The sequence below is a fragment of the Musa acuminata genome, chromosome BXJ3-8, assembly GCF_036884655.1.
Source record: "Musa acuminata AAA Group cultivar baxijiao chromosome BXJ3-8, Cavendish_Baxijiao_AAA, whole genome shotgun sequence".
NCBI lineage: Eukaryota > Viridiplantae > Streptophyta > Magnoliopsida > Zingiberales > Musaceae > Musa > Musa acuminata.
The window spans coordinates 7495026-7510320 of record NC_088356.1 but is presented as its reverse complement, the minus strand read 5'-3'; the positions used below and the strand labels follow the sequence as shown (position 1 = coordinate 7510320).

General features: G+C 37.8%; 3 protein-coding genes across 3 annotated transcripts in view; 1 reads left to right on the top strand and 2 right to left on the bottom strand.

Moving 5' to 3' along the window:
• Positions 1-3075: 3075 nt before the first annotated feature.
• Positions 3076-4073, bottom strand: LOC103993336 (large ribosomal subunit protein eL29z). The gene is made up of 3 exons (XM_018830151.2): positions 3988-4073; positions 3653-3756; positions 3076-3386 (listed from the first exon to the last, which is right to left on the bottom strand). The coding sequence occupies exons 2-3, from the start codon at positions 3752-3754 to the stop codon at positions 3300-3302; spliced, it is 189 nt and encodes a 62-aa protein (XP_018685696.2). The 5' UTR covers positions 3755-3756; positions 3988-4073; the 3' UTR covers positions 3076-3299.
• Positions 4074-4709: 636 nt separating this feature from the next.
• On the top strand, positions 4710-7860 carry LOC103993337 (GTP-binding protein SAR1A). The gene is made up of 3 exons (XM_009413362.3): positions 4710-5104; positions 5239-5370; positions 7315-7860. The coding sequence occupies exons 1-3, from the start codon at positions 4976-4978 to the stop codon at positions 7633-7635; spliced, it is 582 nt and encodes a 193-aa protein (XP_009411637.1). The 5' UTR covers positions 4710-4975; the 3' UTR covers positions 7636-7860.
• A 175-nt stretch (positions 7861-8035) lies between these two features.
• The window catches only part of LOC103993338 (calmodulin-binding transcription activator CBT), a 43923-nt gene continuing 36663 nt past the window's right edge, over positions 8036-15295 (bottom strand). Inside the window, exon 11 of the mRNA XM_009413363.3 lies at positions 8036-8520. Coding sequence (XP_009411638.2) covers positions 8488-8520 — 33 coding nt within the window. The 3' untranslated portion in view covers positions 8036-8487. The remainder of the gene's footprint in view (positions 8521-15295) is intronic.

The window sequence follows — 15295 nt, the reverse complement described above, 5'->3', positions numbered from 1 at the left end:
AATATAAATCACCAAATATTGTCTCATCTATGAACTGAAGCTTTTAGATGAATCGGCAAAGATCCGCAATTTATTATAATATTAGAAGGAAGATTAACACCTTTAATTCAACTTCCATTTGTTGAGCTGCTCTTACATGAGGGAAAGCATTAACAATAAACAAAGCTTTCAGATGAATTGACAGTGATTGACAATGTAACAGGTGATGTTAAATTTAAAAGGACCCCAGTTTAGAGGCATTGTTCCATGTTAATGCGATTATTATCTGTGTTGGATCTGCATGAGTTGTTTGGATTTGGTGGAGCAGTCTTTACCTTCAAGTAAACAAAGCTTAGATAAATATCCTCATTTGTTCCAATTCCCTTCAAAAGCATATTTTCCATGGTTTGTCTTCTTTAGTGAAGAAGAAGAAACAACCTTGTAAACATCTGCTTTCCGACACCTGACTTGCTTCCACTCTAAGGAGTGACATTTCAGGGTGAGATTCCCGGAGCCATGTAGCTGATGAGATTATGGTTTACGCTGTGATTTGGATGCTTTTTGGTTCGTTCCAAAGTCACAAGAGAGATCAGAAGATGCTCTCGTGCTATGGTGAAGAGGTAATAGATCATGTGGACTCGGGACCTGAAAAGAATGTTCATCTGGAGTAACTCCTAGCTTACTTTCTAGCAAAGTAAGTTCATTACGTGCAGAGCCTTCAGCCAGTATCTGTTCATGGCAAAGAAATGAAGAAAAGGACAAATTGATTTGGTCTCCAGTCACAAGAAAGATCACAAGATGTTCTCATGCTATGGTGAGAAGGCAGGAAGCATGTGGATTGTGGACCTGCAAAGAGTGTGTTCATTCCTTCAGCTGGCAAAACTTGAGATGCAGGTCTCTGAAAGCGACTACTGAGAGAAGGTGGGTGTCTGAGGGATCAAACAGCTGGGAAAGCAAACAAAATGGTTGGCCTTAAGCCTCAGATGACTCCCTCTCAACATGACTCCTGTTCTTATCTTGTGCTTGAGCTGTGGGTTGTTCAGTTGTGTCTTTCAATGCTTATCCTCTTCATTGGGCCTATCAGGATTACATGATAAGAGAGAATGACATGACAAAATTGTCACATCTCACACGTGAAAATACAATTGAGTCATTTTTTTATAGGTCTAAATAAATTTATATTTGTTTGGTCGCTCGATCTTATCAATTAAGTTGAGTTTTCGGACAACAAAATAGCAGTATCTCAGTGTCTTTTTTTTTTTTGAAAGGGAAAATATCATAAGAAATAACACTGAATTATATGGAGGTCATTAGAAGCCAATGAGTTACAACATCTATGACCAAAGAAAAGTGATAAATGAAGTAATAGTTCAATTACGAAAAATAAAAGGCTACATATTTGCGATGATACACCCGAAGGCAAAAATATTATCTTCTCTCTTGGAAGAGTGTTAAATCTGGATGTCATCAGGCTTTCATATCCAATGAATTTTGCAATGACTAGCAAGTGAACTGTTAAAGCTTGAAGGTTGGCAATGAAATTATACGATTGGTGATTGAAATTTGGGTCACACAAATTTGTGTAGCAGGTAAACATCAACTTGGATCATTTGACATCAGAAACTTGTATGAATGTGTTTCCTATCATTTATATACTTTATGAAGAACTGATCAAACATGATGAATAAATACAGTTCCAAAGAATTAGGGGTGTTGAATTTAACCTTCCTTGAGCTGATCACTATATGCATATTGTATGGCTTTCCTACTGGGATTTATGCTAGATAATCAGTACACAAATCTTAATCTGTGACCAAATCAATTTTCTACAAAAAATTAAGAACAAAAAAGCATCATAAAACTTGATTGAAACATAAATTGAAGTTTAGATAATCAATTCACATGTTGAAAAATTCATCAAAGTTCAAGGAATAATGATGTTAACTCCCCATTGAGTATAGCATTTGTGTCATCCACAGAGATGGAATGCTACATGAACATAATAGTTAATGTGATGCCTCCAGAGGAAACAATTTGCAGAACACCCCATAAGTTGGCCATATGAGGGACCTAAAAGCAGGTCCCATCACACCACCCCAAATGAATTCTGGGTGACTCTGTGAAACCAAAGCACATGTTCCACTCAAATAAGTCTCCAGCTCAAAATTTCCAGTATAGACACCCCCAAAGCTATGCAAGGTACACAACCAAATCTCTCAAGCATCAGTAGAGCTATTCAAGAAGCCCTTGTGCCCATTGTACTACTGAACTACCAGACGAGACTCTTGTGGAAGGCCTCCCTACTTTATGCTCTGTTATTCTGAAAGTAGCAGTAGGATTCAATGCTAATGAGGGGCATGAACAGAGTGAAAACTCTTCACTAGATATTGCCAGTCAAACATTTATCCTAACTAGATATTGCCAGATAAACATTTATTATAAAAAGTAGCCATAAACACACTGATGTGCCAATCATAAGCATTCAATTAATAGGAAAACTTTGAATATATGCCACTTAACCAGATATTGCCAGCACTATTCTTAACATAGATGGGATAGGAATTAAAAATTTGCATTCATGACAAACCTGCATGCGGGAAAGCATGCATGCACAATCTATCATCCTATTAAAATCTTACAATGGATGCATCAGACTGGAAACAAGTATTAGCTGCAACAAATAGCTTGTCAAAAACCAACAAATGAACAATCAGAGAACATAACAAAATCAACAAGTTGAGAGCCCTCAGACTCATTTCCTAAATCAGCATGATGATTTGAAGGACCTTGGTACAAGTTACAATCACAAGAACCATCATACTGAGAAATAAAAGCATAACATCTCGAATTCCATATCCAATCAAACATTTAAATAGTGAATCAAACTTTATCTAAGAATTCAGAACACTGAATCCGTTATGCCTTGAGATGCCAAAAAAATAATTCAAGATTGAGAAGGCTATTACACCATTTGAGGACGAGATTATCTGATTTTTGTTTTCTAGATAAGAAAGTGAATAATCAATATCACTATTTAGGAAACACAAAACATGTCCAACCTTCATACATGATATCACAAAATGACATCACAAGACATGGAAAATAATCTAAATTGCAACATGACAGATAAAACCGAATAATTGTCTGAGTCACAGGAAACAAGTTTGCATAAGTTGTTCAACGTAATAGCTAAACGAATCTAACAGTGCCCATTTTTGTTCATACATATTCTAATTGATAGCATTCTGAAACATTCAAACAGTGCAAAAGAAAACAAAAACATTCCCCACGAAAATCCAACTGGCTCCTCGTTCCATAATCTACTCCTCCATCTCAGAACCCGAGGCACCGTCCTTCTTGTTATGCTTCCTTGCATACCTCTGATTCCTCAGAAACTTTGGATCCATCTGCAAAATGAAAAATCATGTCTATGGATGAGAAACCAAACACTGAAAAGATGCAAACATAAGAATGAATCTTTACCGAAGCACAATCAGATTACATAAGAACTTAGTTAAAAAAGACCAAGACATAATTTTGGAGGACTATATGAACCATACGAAGCATACTATCAATCAACAATCAAATAATCTGCCGCGACAGGGAAAAACCAGCCAAACGATCCAGGCAAACCTAAGTTACCGGAGGGGAGGAGATCGAGAAAGATCAATACCCCTTTGGTGGAGGTGTGACGATGCTTCCGAGGCTTCTTGATCCCGTTCTTGTGGGCTTTGTAAGACTGATTGTGAGCCGTGTGGTTCTTCGACTTCGCCATTTCTGAAACCCACAAAAAAATGAAGAAGGTTCGATAAATTAGCCAAAAAAGTGTAGAATCCAATACCAAAACGCGATTTCGAAAGCCAAATGTCCAAGACAAATATCAATTGAAGGTGCAACAGATAGATTAGGAGAAGACTATTACCAAAGCAAAACGCGATTTTGAAAGCCAAATGTCCAAGACAAATATCAATTGAAGGTGCAACAGATAGACTAGGAGAAGACTATTACCAAAGCAGCGGAGAAGGTGCAGCGTCTCTTCAAGCAGTGCCGGCTAGGGTTTGGAACTCGGCGCCGACGCCACCCTTTTATAGGTCTCCTCTTTTGTTATACCTATTTATAGAATGACGGTTATATCCTTTCACTGTGTGCAATAATTGGGCCTTTTGGGCTTTATATTGGGTTAAGTCCAATCGTGCACTGAACCTGAAGGCCCATTTATCCATTATTATTTCCTTTTTTCTTGCAAGGTTGAACTAATATTAGCATGGGTAATAATCTTCATTTCAAATCACCATGTGAAGAGTCAAATGAAAATTATTTTCTCGATCGTATCAAAATACCATACTTTAAAATATCATTTCTCAATTATTGAAACTTATTTTTATAATATTGTAACAAAAGAAAGAAAGAAATGAATAAAGAGTATATTAGATATAATGTATATTAAATATAATATTTAATCTAATCGGATCCGAGATTATTCGACCCGAATCCGTTCTGTGTCAAACGATTCAACACCGACACTAATACAAGATCTGGATCGTCGATTGTGAATCTAATGGTCAGAGAGACACCGTCGTTCTAGGCAACGATGTACCACGGGCGTGACACACGTGCCACTTTCTTCGTCCTTGATGCGTGTCGTGAGTCGTCATTCGAGTCGCGGAGGAAAACAACCGGTCATCTTCGTGCACAGAGACCCGGAGAAATCCAGCAACTGGCAATTCCGGTTACCCGAGACCAGCTCTTCTCATATAAATACTCCTCCAAGAAGGGGTTCCACGACGAACACGTGGCTGCTGTCTTTGTCCTCTCATTCTTCCCGATCGCTCCTAGGGTTTCGTTCTCTCCCTTGTATCTTCTCGATTCCCTGCGACGAGATCGCAATTAAGGAATTTCGGTCGCCGATAAGAACGCTTCCGGCAAGATTTTGATGGAATTTTAGGGGATTTCGGCTCTTTGGTGGAATCCCGGCGCGGATTATTTCCCTGCGACCATGTTTATTATAGATTGGTTTTACGGAATCCTCGCCTCGCTGGGACTGTGGCAGAAGGAGGCCAAGATCTTGTTTCTTGGACTTGATAATGCCGGGAAGACGACGCTGCTTCACATGCTCAAGGATGAGGTAGTCTCGAGATTCCTAGTCTCGTTTGAGCCCCATTTTTGTCGGAACTTCTGATTTTTGAACACGTTGGGAGCCTGCGAATTCTTTTTTCTGATTTTTTGGGGGTATTTTTATGGTGTTCGTTGTATGGCTAGAGGTTGGTCCAGCACCAGCCAACGCAATATCCGACGTCGGAAGAGCTGAGCATCGGGAAGATCAAGTTCAAGGCCTTTGATCTGGGTGGGCATCAGATCGCTCGGCGTGTCTGGAAGGATTACTATGCGAAGGTCTTTTTCCCAACCCGGTTATGTCGGTGATTCGGTTTAATTGCTTCTCCAGATATGAAATGGTTTGGATTTTTCAAGATTTAGGATCAGGAAATCTCTTTTTATTCCATCGTCTTTATCTCCGTTGGCCAAAGATATGTTGTCGTGTTTATTAGTAATTAGAATAACCCTTTGTGAATCTTTGTTTCCATTAAGGATATTTCAATCTTAATGAGTGCTTTCGATCTTATTAATGTAAAAGCATAGTAGGAACTAGGAAGTGATCTGTTGTAAGCTCTGTTAAATAGATGAACATCATGAGAAAACTTTTTTATGCTTACTTTACAAAGTTGCTTTTCTTAAGGAAATTGTTGAAATCAAAGGGTATCTTGTGACAAGTTATTGTTCAGATCACATGTACTGTCGAGAGTTATGTGTATTGTGTTTTAATTTATGAAAGTATAATATTCCAGTTCCATTTGTAGAAGTCCAATTTAACATCAATTCGTGAAAGAAAAGTTTGAACACTCATCATCATCATCTGTGGAGAGCAAGTTACACAGTGTATCTCTCATATGCATATATTCCTGATACTTCATCTTGGCGGTTGAAACACATGAATATGGAAACATCATGTTCATTTTTTTTTAATCTTTAGATGGCAGAAGCAATTATGAGTCAAGAAATAACACTTATTCAAGCAACATGGTTATTGTTCTACCGATTAATTGATAATGCCGCAGTTGTTTAATCTTCTACTATGTTAAATCTTTGTTCTATAATTCTGAAATTTTTTTGGCATTATTAAGATCTTTGGATCATTTTCTTTACCTTTGTTCCTTTTTTTGTTTTATGTTCATCAATTAGGCTGACACTATAGGTCCCTCATTAATTTTTGTGCTTTTAATATTTGCAAAATGCGACCAAGTACTAGTTCTGTTGAAAATCAACTAGTTTATTTTGATATTCACAAGGACTAAGGTTCTTAGTGTCATTGATTATAAACTATGGATTATGTATCATATCTGAAATGATGATATTATAACTAATTTGTTTTTGGTTTATGAGGTTTTACATGTGCATTTGCATGTCAGTATTGCAACTAGTTAGTCTTCCAGATAATATTTTGCACGATTGCTTGGATATGCTTATTTTCTATTGTCCTGTTTGAAGCTTTGTATAATCGATGTGTATGGTTCATGTTCTCCTGTGACTTGCTTAGCTGCTTAGCTTGTTAAGGACAAAAATGGGACGACGAGCATTATTTTGCACAATGTAAATTGACAGCAAGAGTGGGACCTTGAACATTGATTATATTATTATGGTCAGAATGTTTGTCCCTTGAAATAAATGTTATGTATTATTTCTCAACTGTTGCCCTTGTATAAACATATCATAGTCTTATGCACTCATTTGACACCTTATATTTGCATCTTGCTGATGTTATATGTGTTTCATTTCCCAAAGGAGATCTTCCATTCAAGGCCTTTTTTTTTTCTTTTTCTTCAATGTTTCAATCTTATATTTCTGTACTTCTATGGATAATATGGTGGTAGAAGAAATGCATAGCATGCTAAACTGTTTTAGGTCATCTTCTAATTCAAGCTTGTAAATGTTCCGTAAAAATGAATGCATCGCATCATATTAGGCCTACGGTAATAGTGTTTAATACACCTCTGTCCCTGGTATCACATGCAAATTGAATTACGAAACTCAAAACAATTGACTCTAACTTGATTCAGCAGAGATTCCTCTGCCATTTAATGTAAATCCGTCATGTGTCATGTGTATTCCTGCTATGATAAAGTTATAAGTTTGTTACTGGACAAACCTCGATTTGTTTGTTTGGTTAATTGCAAATGTACTCTTGAATATTGTTTTTGACGAATACAATTGAAAATTGGAATCGCAGCTCATTGATATGATATTTTATATTTCATCGTTGGAAGTTTAATCCTTTGGCAGGTAGATGCTGTGGTTTACTTGGTAGATGCAGCTGACAAGGAAAGGTTTGCTGAGTCAAAGAAGGAGCTCGATGCACTCCTCTCGGATGATTCGCTCGCAAACGTGCCATTCCTTGTATTGGGTAATAAGATCGACATACCATATGCAGCATCTGAAGATGAGCTACGCTACCACTTGGGCTTGAGCAACTTCACTACCGGTAAAGGGAAGGTGAATCTGGCTGACACCAACGTCCGCCCCTTGGAGGTCTTCATGTGCAGCATTGTCCGCAAGATGGGCTATGGAGAGGGCTTTAGATGGATGTCGCAGTACATCAAGTAGTCGTGCTCGTCCCAACTATTTGAGGTTAGCAGCAGACACGTTGCGGACTCCAAAACAAAAGAGCCCATGGTGTTTTTGGCCATCGTCCTTTGGCAGGTTCTTGTTAAAACCGTCTATTATGCCAGCTTTTATTGGTTTCATTGTGGTGTTGAAGGAACAAGCATGTTCGATGATATAGTTAATCGTTGATGATAACATGGTAGAATTGGAATGTTTTCACGTTCAGATGTTGCTTCCATGGATTGCTTTGTAGATATGTCTTTTAGTTAGCATGACGATTACTGTTCCCGATAATATTACGGAAGGACCGAGTTCAATTGTGTCGAGTCACTTCAGATCAATAAATGGAAGGAAGATTAATGTTTGGTATGAAGTAACAGAATTGGGGGGAGATTCGGAGTTAAAAGGAGCATTAAAACCCGCTCTCATAACAGTATAATTATATATAATGTAGGCTCATATACACCCATTTCGAACTTCAACATCATAAGAGAGTAAAATTTTACATCTAATTTAAACTCAAACATGTTGCTGCCCTCTAATTTAAAAGTTAAAAACGCATTACATACACAATTAGGTAGGGCATTTCCAACTACTAAAAAAGAAAGGAAACTGCTTCTGTTGCAGCATGATCACTCATGATGGAACTCCCACAATTGCCTGGCATCACTGCAGAAATATCATGCCAGTGTTGATGCTACACATGGGTTAATTAGAAGAAACAACCCTAGCTTCAAGTTAACTGGTGCAAACAACATATCTGAACACCTAGTTAAACATGAAGAGCCAGACGAATTTGTACAGAGGAAACATGCCAAGAAAACTTCCCCTAAGAAGCTGCTGCGTCACTTCCTACCAGAGTTGATCGACGTCACAGTACTCCAACTGCATGATCAGAGAAATCGTAAGATTATCATTAGGTCGGGCATTAGAGCAAAACATGCTATGTTTTTGTACTTTGAACCAAATTTTGGCCTGTGTACTGACATACAGATGTGCTGACAATGGATTGTCAAGCTTCATGCATTTAACTTGCACCCTTTCCACCTTTAGACAATCAAAAATTTCAAGAACACTCGATAACAATGATTTTAACTTGACCACACTGGTTGTACGAACTATTATTTGTCGGTCCCAACAACTAGTACACGGGCAGAGCAATTTCACCTAATCTGCGTTTTAACTGGACATTCCAGCTGGCATACTTACAGTAAGCCCAGTATATATACTAGTACTGGTCCACTATGTGCATCTTAGTCTCTCTCCCTTGACCAAATAGTCCTAGCTTGGTAGTGCAGTAAAGTGAACAATTAAACCTAGGAGACTCAACATCTCTGCATCGTAACAATGCACTAGCAAGAGAGGAAGTTCTTGCTGCAGTAGTACTCTACCCCCTCTATCTTAGTTGTCTCTAGGCCTAGCTTTTAAATCTGGACGGTGTTCTACAATGATCAGTTGGATAGTTGTTGCAGTAGTAGTATTCCACCCTCTTTTTTAGATGTCTCTACTCTCTAGGCCTATTTTCCAAATCTTGGCAACGTTTGGAGAGCAAAAGAGAAAGCTGCTAGGCAGTTGTAATGCTCCACCCTCTCTCTCTCTCTCTCTCTCCCCATTTCATGTTTTTATGCCTAAATCTTAGAAGTTCATACATTGATCAGTTGAACAACAAAAACGTAAATTGTTAATGTAGAAGTAGCTCTCTCTCTCTCTCTTCTGTGTGAGAGATGAAAAACCATCTAACTTTACAAAGGATTTCAGAAAAAAATATTCTAGACGAAAAAAGGGATAAAAAATCATCAATTAGTTAATTCTAAGAGTTGTGTTGAAAATAGAAAAGTCTATTGACCTTTCTAGGGACTCCTTTTATATTAAATACACTCATTTACTATTTAGGTATCCCAGAAGTCACATTTTGAATTTCTAAAGATATACTAATTCCTTAAAAGATTACTCTTACGAATCATTACCTTCATTAATTAACTAAGGCTCCTAAACCCCTATAAATAGTGGAGCTTATCAATGAATGAATTACTTCATATTTGAATGAAAAGATATGCATCTTCTCTCTAGTCTCTTACTCTCCACTCTTATCTCACACTTATCTTTCTCTTCCTCTCTCTTCCTCTCTACTTCCCTACTTTATTCTACAATAGTTTGGTATCAGAACTCATCAATAAACCTACTCTGTACCTCATTGGGTCCCAACTAGCACCTTCAATCAATAGTGACATCACTCACGGATCCTTACACCTCCAACGTCAATCTCTTGCATGTGAAGTTTGATTGTGGGGCGACTATCCTATGCAATTGGTGGACCACCTAGCTCTCGATGTCTAGTAATTTTTGAAAACTTCTCTAATATTTTTGTCGAAAAGAAAAAAAAATCATATATTTTATTAGATCATGGTTTTTATCGCTTCTCCCTCGTTTTCTCCTTTTTTTTTCTTTCTATTTATCACCTTCTCTCTCCCCTTTGACTACAACTACAGTATCATTAAAATTTAAAACATTGAAAGTTGTCCACAAAAAAGGGAGAGAACCACTCGGATCATTGCATTTCTACTTTGTGCATTACAATAGTAAACAACCTCATTACGAAAAGGTAATTTGTCGATAGTATTAGAATCATGATTAAGCGAGGTGAAAACCAAAATAATCCTGATGAATCCCAAAACCAATAAGAGTGAGGTGGATACCCTTAGGACCAAACTAGCAAATCATGGAACCAGATGACCCAAGTCCTAAGAGTTCTCCAAAACCTTGTAAAATGACCCATGAATGAGAAGATTAAAAAGTCGGTAAGACAACATGTTCATTCTCCATAATCCATTGCTTTAAAAGAATGAATTTTACCTACTCTCCAACTCCCTATTCGAACAAATCCTAAGTCCACCTGTTCACAATCATGCTTCAACAATTCTTAATGGCCAAACTTTTGACCTTAATGATAAATTCCTAGAAACTACTAGAAATCCATTAACCTGAGTAATAGACCAATGAGTTTGGTTTGGTGACAATCTGGGGAACATGGTTGGAAGAGTCAAAGTGGATGTGTCAAACTTTGATAGTAGGTTTGACCCAAATGTATTTGTTGAAAAGTTAGATAGCATGGAGGATTACTTCGAGTGATATGGAATGATTGATATTGAGCATATACGATTTGCAAAAATAAAACTGGTTGGATCCGCTAGGAAATATTAGCAACATATCTAACGTAGTCTTAAACACCGTCAAGACCCTCCGATCACCCAATGGGAAGAGATGAAAGAAAATATTAAGAAAAAATATTTACCAACGTACTTTCAAAGCCATCTGGTTGAATAATTGTTAATTCTTAAACAATTGAATTCTAGTATGACAGAGTATTTTGCTTGATTAGAGGAACATTTACTTATGTGTGAAATAAAAGAGGACCAAATCATTATTGTTCGAAGATTTATTAATAGGTTAAGGTTTGACATCCAACGGGAAGTCATCCATAGTTTCCCTAACACCAAGTAGGAAACTTCTCGTCGAGCACTTGAGCTTGAGAAGTACCTCAAACTCTATTCAACTCATCGATACTCTTCCTAGTCTTTCATGTAGATTGGCTCTATAAAAAATCCTCACTACTAGCAACAATCCTAACCCAACCATGAATCGTCCAAATGGTTCAATCACTGATTCTCAAACTAGTTCGTCTTCAATCCAATATCACTATTGTCATAATACGGGTCACATTGCCTCTTGTTGTCCTCAACGTACCTTTATCTTAAAACAAGAACCAAATAATCAAATCGAGGAAGTAGACCAAGTAGTTAAACCTAAAGCCTACTTAGGTGATGAAAATAAATTAGAAATTAAATATGCTCATATTAATGTTGTTGAATCCCGAATTTTGATGATGAAATCAATTGATGAAGTTATGATCTAATCAGTGTTTTGAGTGATGCAAGACTAATCTCGATCAAGGAAAGACAAATTGATTAAAGTAGGAGGAATCAGACGTTGGGCCGGAGTGAACATGTCAGAAGATTGGACGTCGACCGGAGGATCGGTCGACGTGTCAACAGAAGGACTTCATGTTGTGAGTTCGGGCATCGAGCCGAAGGATCGAACATTGCGCCAAGGAGAACGGAAGTTGCGAGAGTCAACATATGTCGATTGGGCAATACGTCGAAAGAGAGGACAATGCGTCGAAAGATCGAACAAAGCGCCTGATGAACCGATGATATGCCGGACAACATAGGATTCATGCTTGTAATCGATAATGTCTAGATCGAATTAGTTTAGAGTCTAATTGAGTCGGTTTGGGGTGTAACCAATGGCAACTCAATTAGGGGCTCATTGGGCCTGAGTTAGGATTGTTTTGGATTAAGTGAGGCCCATACAACAACCCTTAGCAGGCCCAAGCGGTGGCACCGCTTGGGACTCGACCTCCCAAGTGGTCTGGGCGGTGGTACCGTCGGTAGTTAATGTTGCCAAGTGCTGGTACTGCCCTGTCAGGCGATAGTACCGCCAGAGCTTAGTCTCTGAGGCTCTGTTAGACGGTGGTACCGTTTAGTGTCAGTGCTGCAGGTGATGGTACCACCCAGCACAAGTGGTAGTACCGCCAGGATCCGGGAAACACGAGATGAGACTTTTTTTTTTGCTCTATTTTTTACGTCGTTTGGGGTCTATAAATACCCCAGTTATTTCTGCTTGGAAGTGCACGGAATTGAGTAGAAAGGGGGGAAAGAATACTTAAGAAAAAATTGGAAACCCTTTTAGGATTTAAAGTCTCTTCCTCCTAGAGTTCGAAGTTTTCTAAAGAAAGAGTGAGGTCTAAAAGAGAGGTGTAAAAGTTCTCTCCTGAGCCTGTGAAAAGGAGAAAGAGTTGTAAGGGTAGTTGATCTTCGCCCATTGAAAGAATATCAGTAGTGAAAGCCGACAACCTCGAGTGAAGAGGAATCGGGAGTGGACGTAGGTCACGACGGCCGAACCACTATAAAATCTAGTTTGCATTTACTATATGCTTTTCATTTACATTGCAAACTTATTTCTTACTCTCACTATGATTACGAACGTGTTTTCAAGTTAATATCTTTCTGATGCAGGCTTTATCGAACATAGTTTTCGAATCATCGTAATTTTTACGAAAGCACTAATTCACACCCCCCCCCCCTCTTAGTGCCGAAACGATCCTAACAAATGTTATCCACACTATTCTCCTGACTGCTAGTGATTCCAATGAGTGGAAGAGGACAAGTATCTTTCATCCTTTTATCTGAAGCGGGGAGAGAACTTGTAAATTGGTTATAGATGGGGGTAACACTATGAATGCAATCTCAAAATCTACTATCAAGAGACTAAACCTTAAGATAGAGTCACATCCGACCTTATTTAAAGTAGCATAGGTTGACAAAACACTTAAACCGTGACCTAGAGATACCTAGTACTAATCAAAATAGGCGATTATCAGGATGACATTTACTATGACATCCTACCAATGGATGTTGCCCACATTCTTTTAGATTGGTCTTGGTTGTATGGCCTTGATATTACTAATCACAGAAGAGAAAACATGTATGTCTTTCAATACAATGGCAAAAACATCATCCTACAACCAGTAAAATAGTTAGAAAAGGACATATCAGGAACTCTCAAGTCTCTTCCACAAGCCCCAACTACCAAGGGACTCCACTTATTGGATCCTAAATCTTTTGAATAGAGAGCCTAGACAACAAATTTTGTGTGGCCATCATTGCTAGAGAAATTTTGAGCCCTTGCACTATTCTTGACCTAACTCCTGAGATTAAATCCTTATTAGATGAATTTTCTGGTATCATACCCTAGGAATTATTGAGTGAGCCACCACCCTTATAGGAAATCCAATATGCTATTGACCTTATTCTAGGATCATAGCTCCCTAATCTCCCACGTTATAGAAAGAATCCTAGGGAGAGAGCCAAGTTAAACAATCAAGTTGAAAAACTTTTAGTTAAAGGCTTTATGCGACACAACCTCAATCCTTGCATTGTCCCTACCATATTAACCCCTAAGAAAGATGGGTCTTTAAGGATATGTGTCGATAAACGAGTGATCAACAAAATGACAATCAAATATAACTTCTCGATTCTTCGACTAGAGGATATACTAGACCTTCTCGCTGGATGCAGTTGATTTTCAAAACTTAACCTAAGAAGCAAATATCACCAAATTCATATTAGACCGGGTGATGAATGAAAAACAACATTCAAAACTCAATTGGCCTATACGAATGGCTAATCATGCCCTTTGGTCCATCTAATGCCCCAAGAACTTTCATGTGCTTCATGAACCAAGTTTTACAACCCTACATATGTAAATTTGTTGTAATCTACTTTGATGATATCTTGATTTTTAGTAAGACCAAAGAGAATAATTTAGAACATCTTTGATAGGTTCTTACTATCCTTCGAGTTGCTAAGCTCTATCTCAATATAATGAACAAACACGTCTTATTCCTAAGCTTCATCATTTTATCATCATTTTAGAATGACCTTAGCCTAAAACTATTTCTGAGATTCGAAGTTTCCATAGATTAGTCTCTTTCTATAGGAGATTTATTAGAGACTTTAGTTTTATCATGGCACCTATCACTGCTTGCCTAAAGAAAGATGAGTTTTCTTGGACCTTAGCCACTATCAAAGCCTCTGTTGACATCAAAATGAGAATGATCACTGCTCCAATTCTTAGGCACCCTGACCTTAGGAAACCCTTTGAGGTCACTTGTGATGCCCCTGGTATAGGCATAGGAGGAATTCTAAGATGTGAATAAAAATATTCACATCTTCCCTCTAGCTTCTTACTCTCCTCTCTTTTCTCGCACTTCTCGTTCTTTCTCTTCCCCTCTCTTTCTCTCTACTTGTATCTAAGCCTTTTTTTTTTTTCAAAATGTTGGTTGTCATACAGTGATAAGTCAGAAAACAAAAGAGAAAGCTGTTATTACTAATACACCCCCAATCACTTTAATTCAAATGTCTCTACGTCTAGCTTTTAAATCTTGACAATCTTGTACAATGATCAACTGAACAGCAACAGAGAAAAATGTTGCTGCAGTAGTAGGATCAATTGGATGGTAAAAGAGACTTGTTGCACTACTAGTACTCCACCCTCTCCATTTTAGATATCCCTAGGGCTGGCTTTTAAATGTTGGAAGCACTGTACAGAGACAAGTTGAATGCCATCTCCAAATTCTCTGCCTTTAAAAGAAAGTTACGACAGAGAAAGTTGCTGATGCATTAATACTACTCTCAATTAATACTAGCTTCTAAATATTGGCACAACTGAACTAGCTTTTAAATCTTAAACAAAATTGCCACCCTCTCTCCCCGTTCCAATTGGCTTTGCTCATAGCATATAGTATTTTATAAAATTTAAGAATATATTTTTATTCCTTATTGAGGCAATAATACTAAAAAAATCAGGGTTTGTCAGTTGCTATCAGAATACCTGATGACAAGTTTACCAGGGTTGAATTCTTTTATCATTGCTAGATACACCAAATATTTGGTTATTGAGATATGGCCATTGTGCTAACATTGGATTATCAAATTTTGTGCATTTAAGTCCCTCTTGACCTACAGACAATCAAGCAAAATTTTCAATAATGCTCAATACACCAACCCTCTAAGACCAGGAACAGTCCTCTGATTGAAAT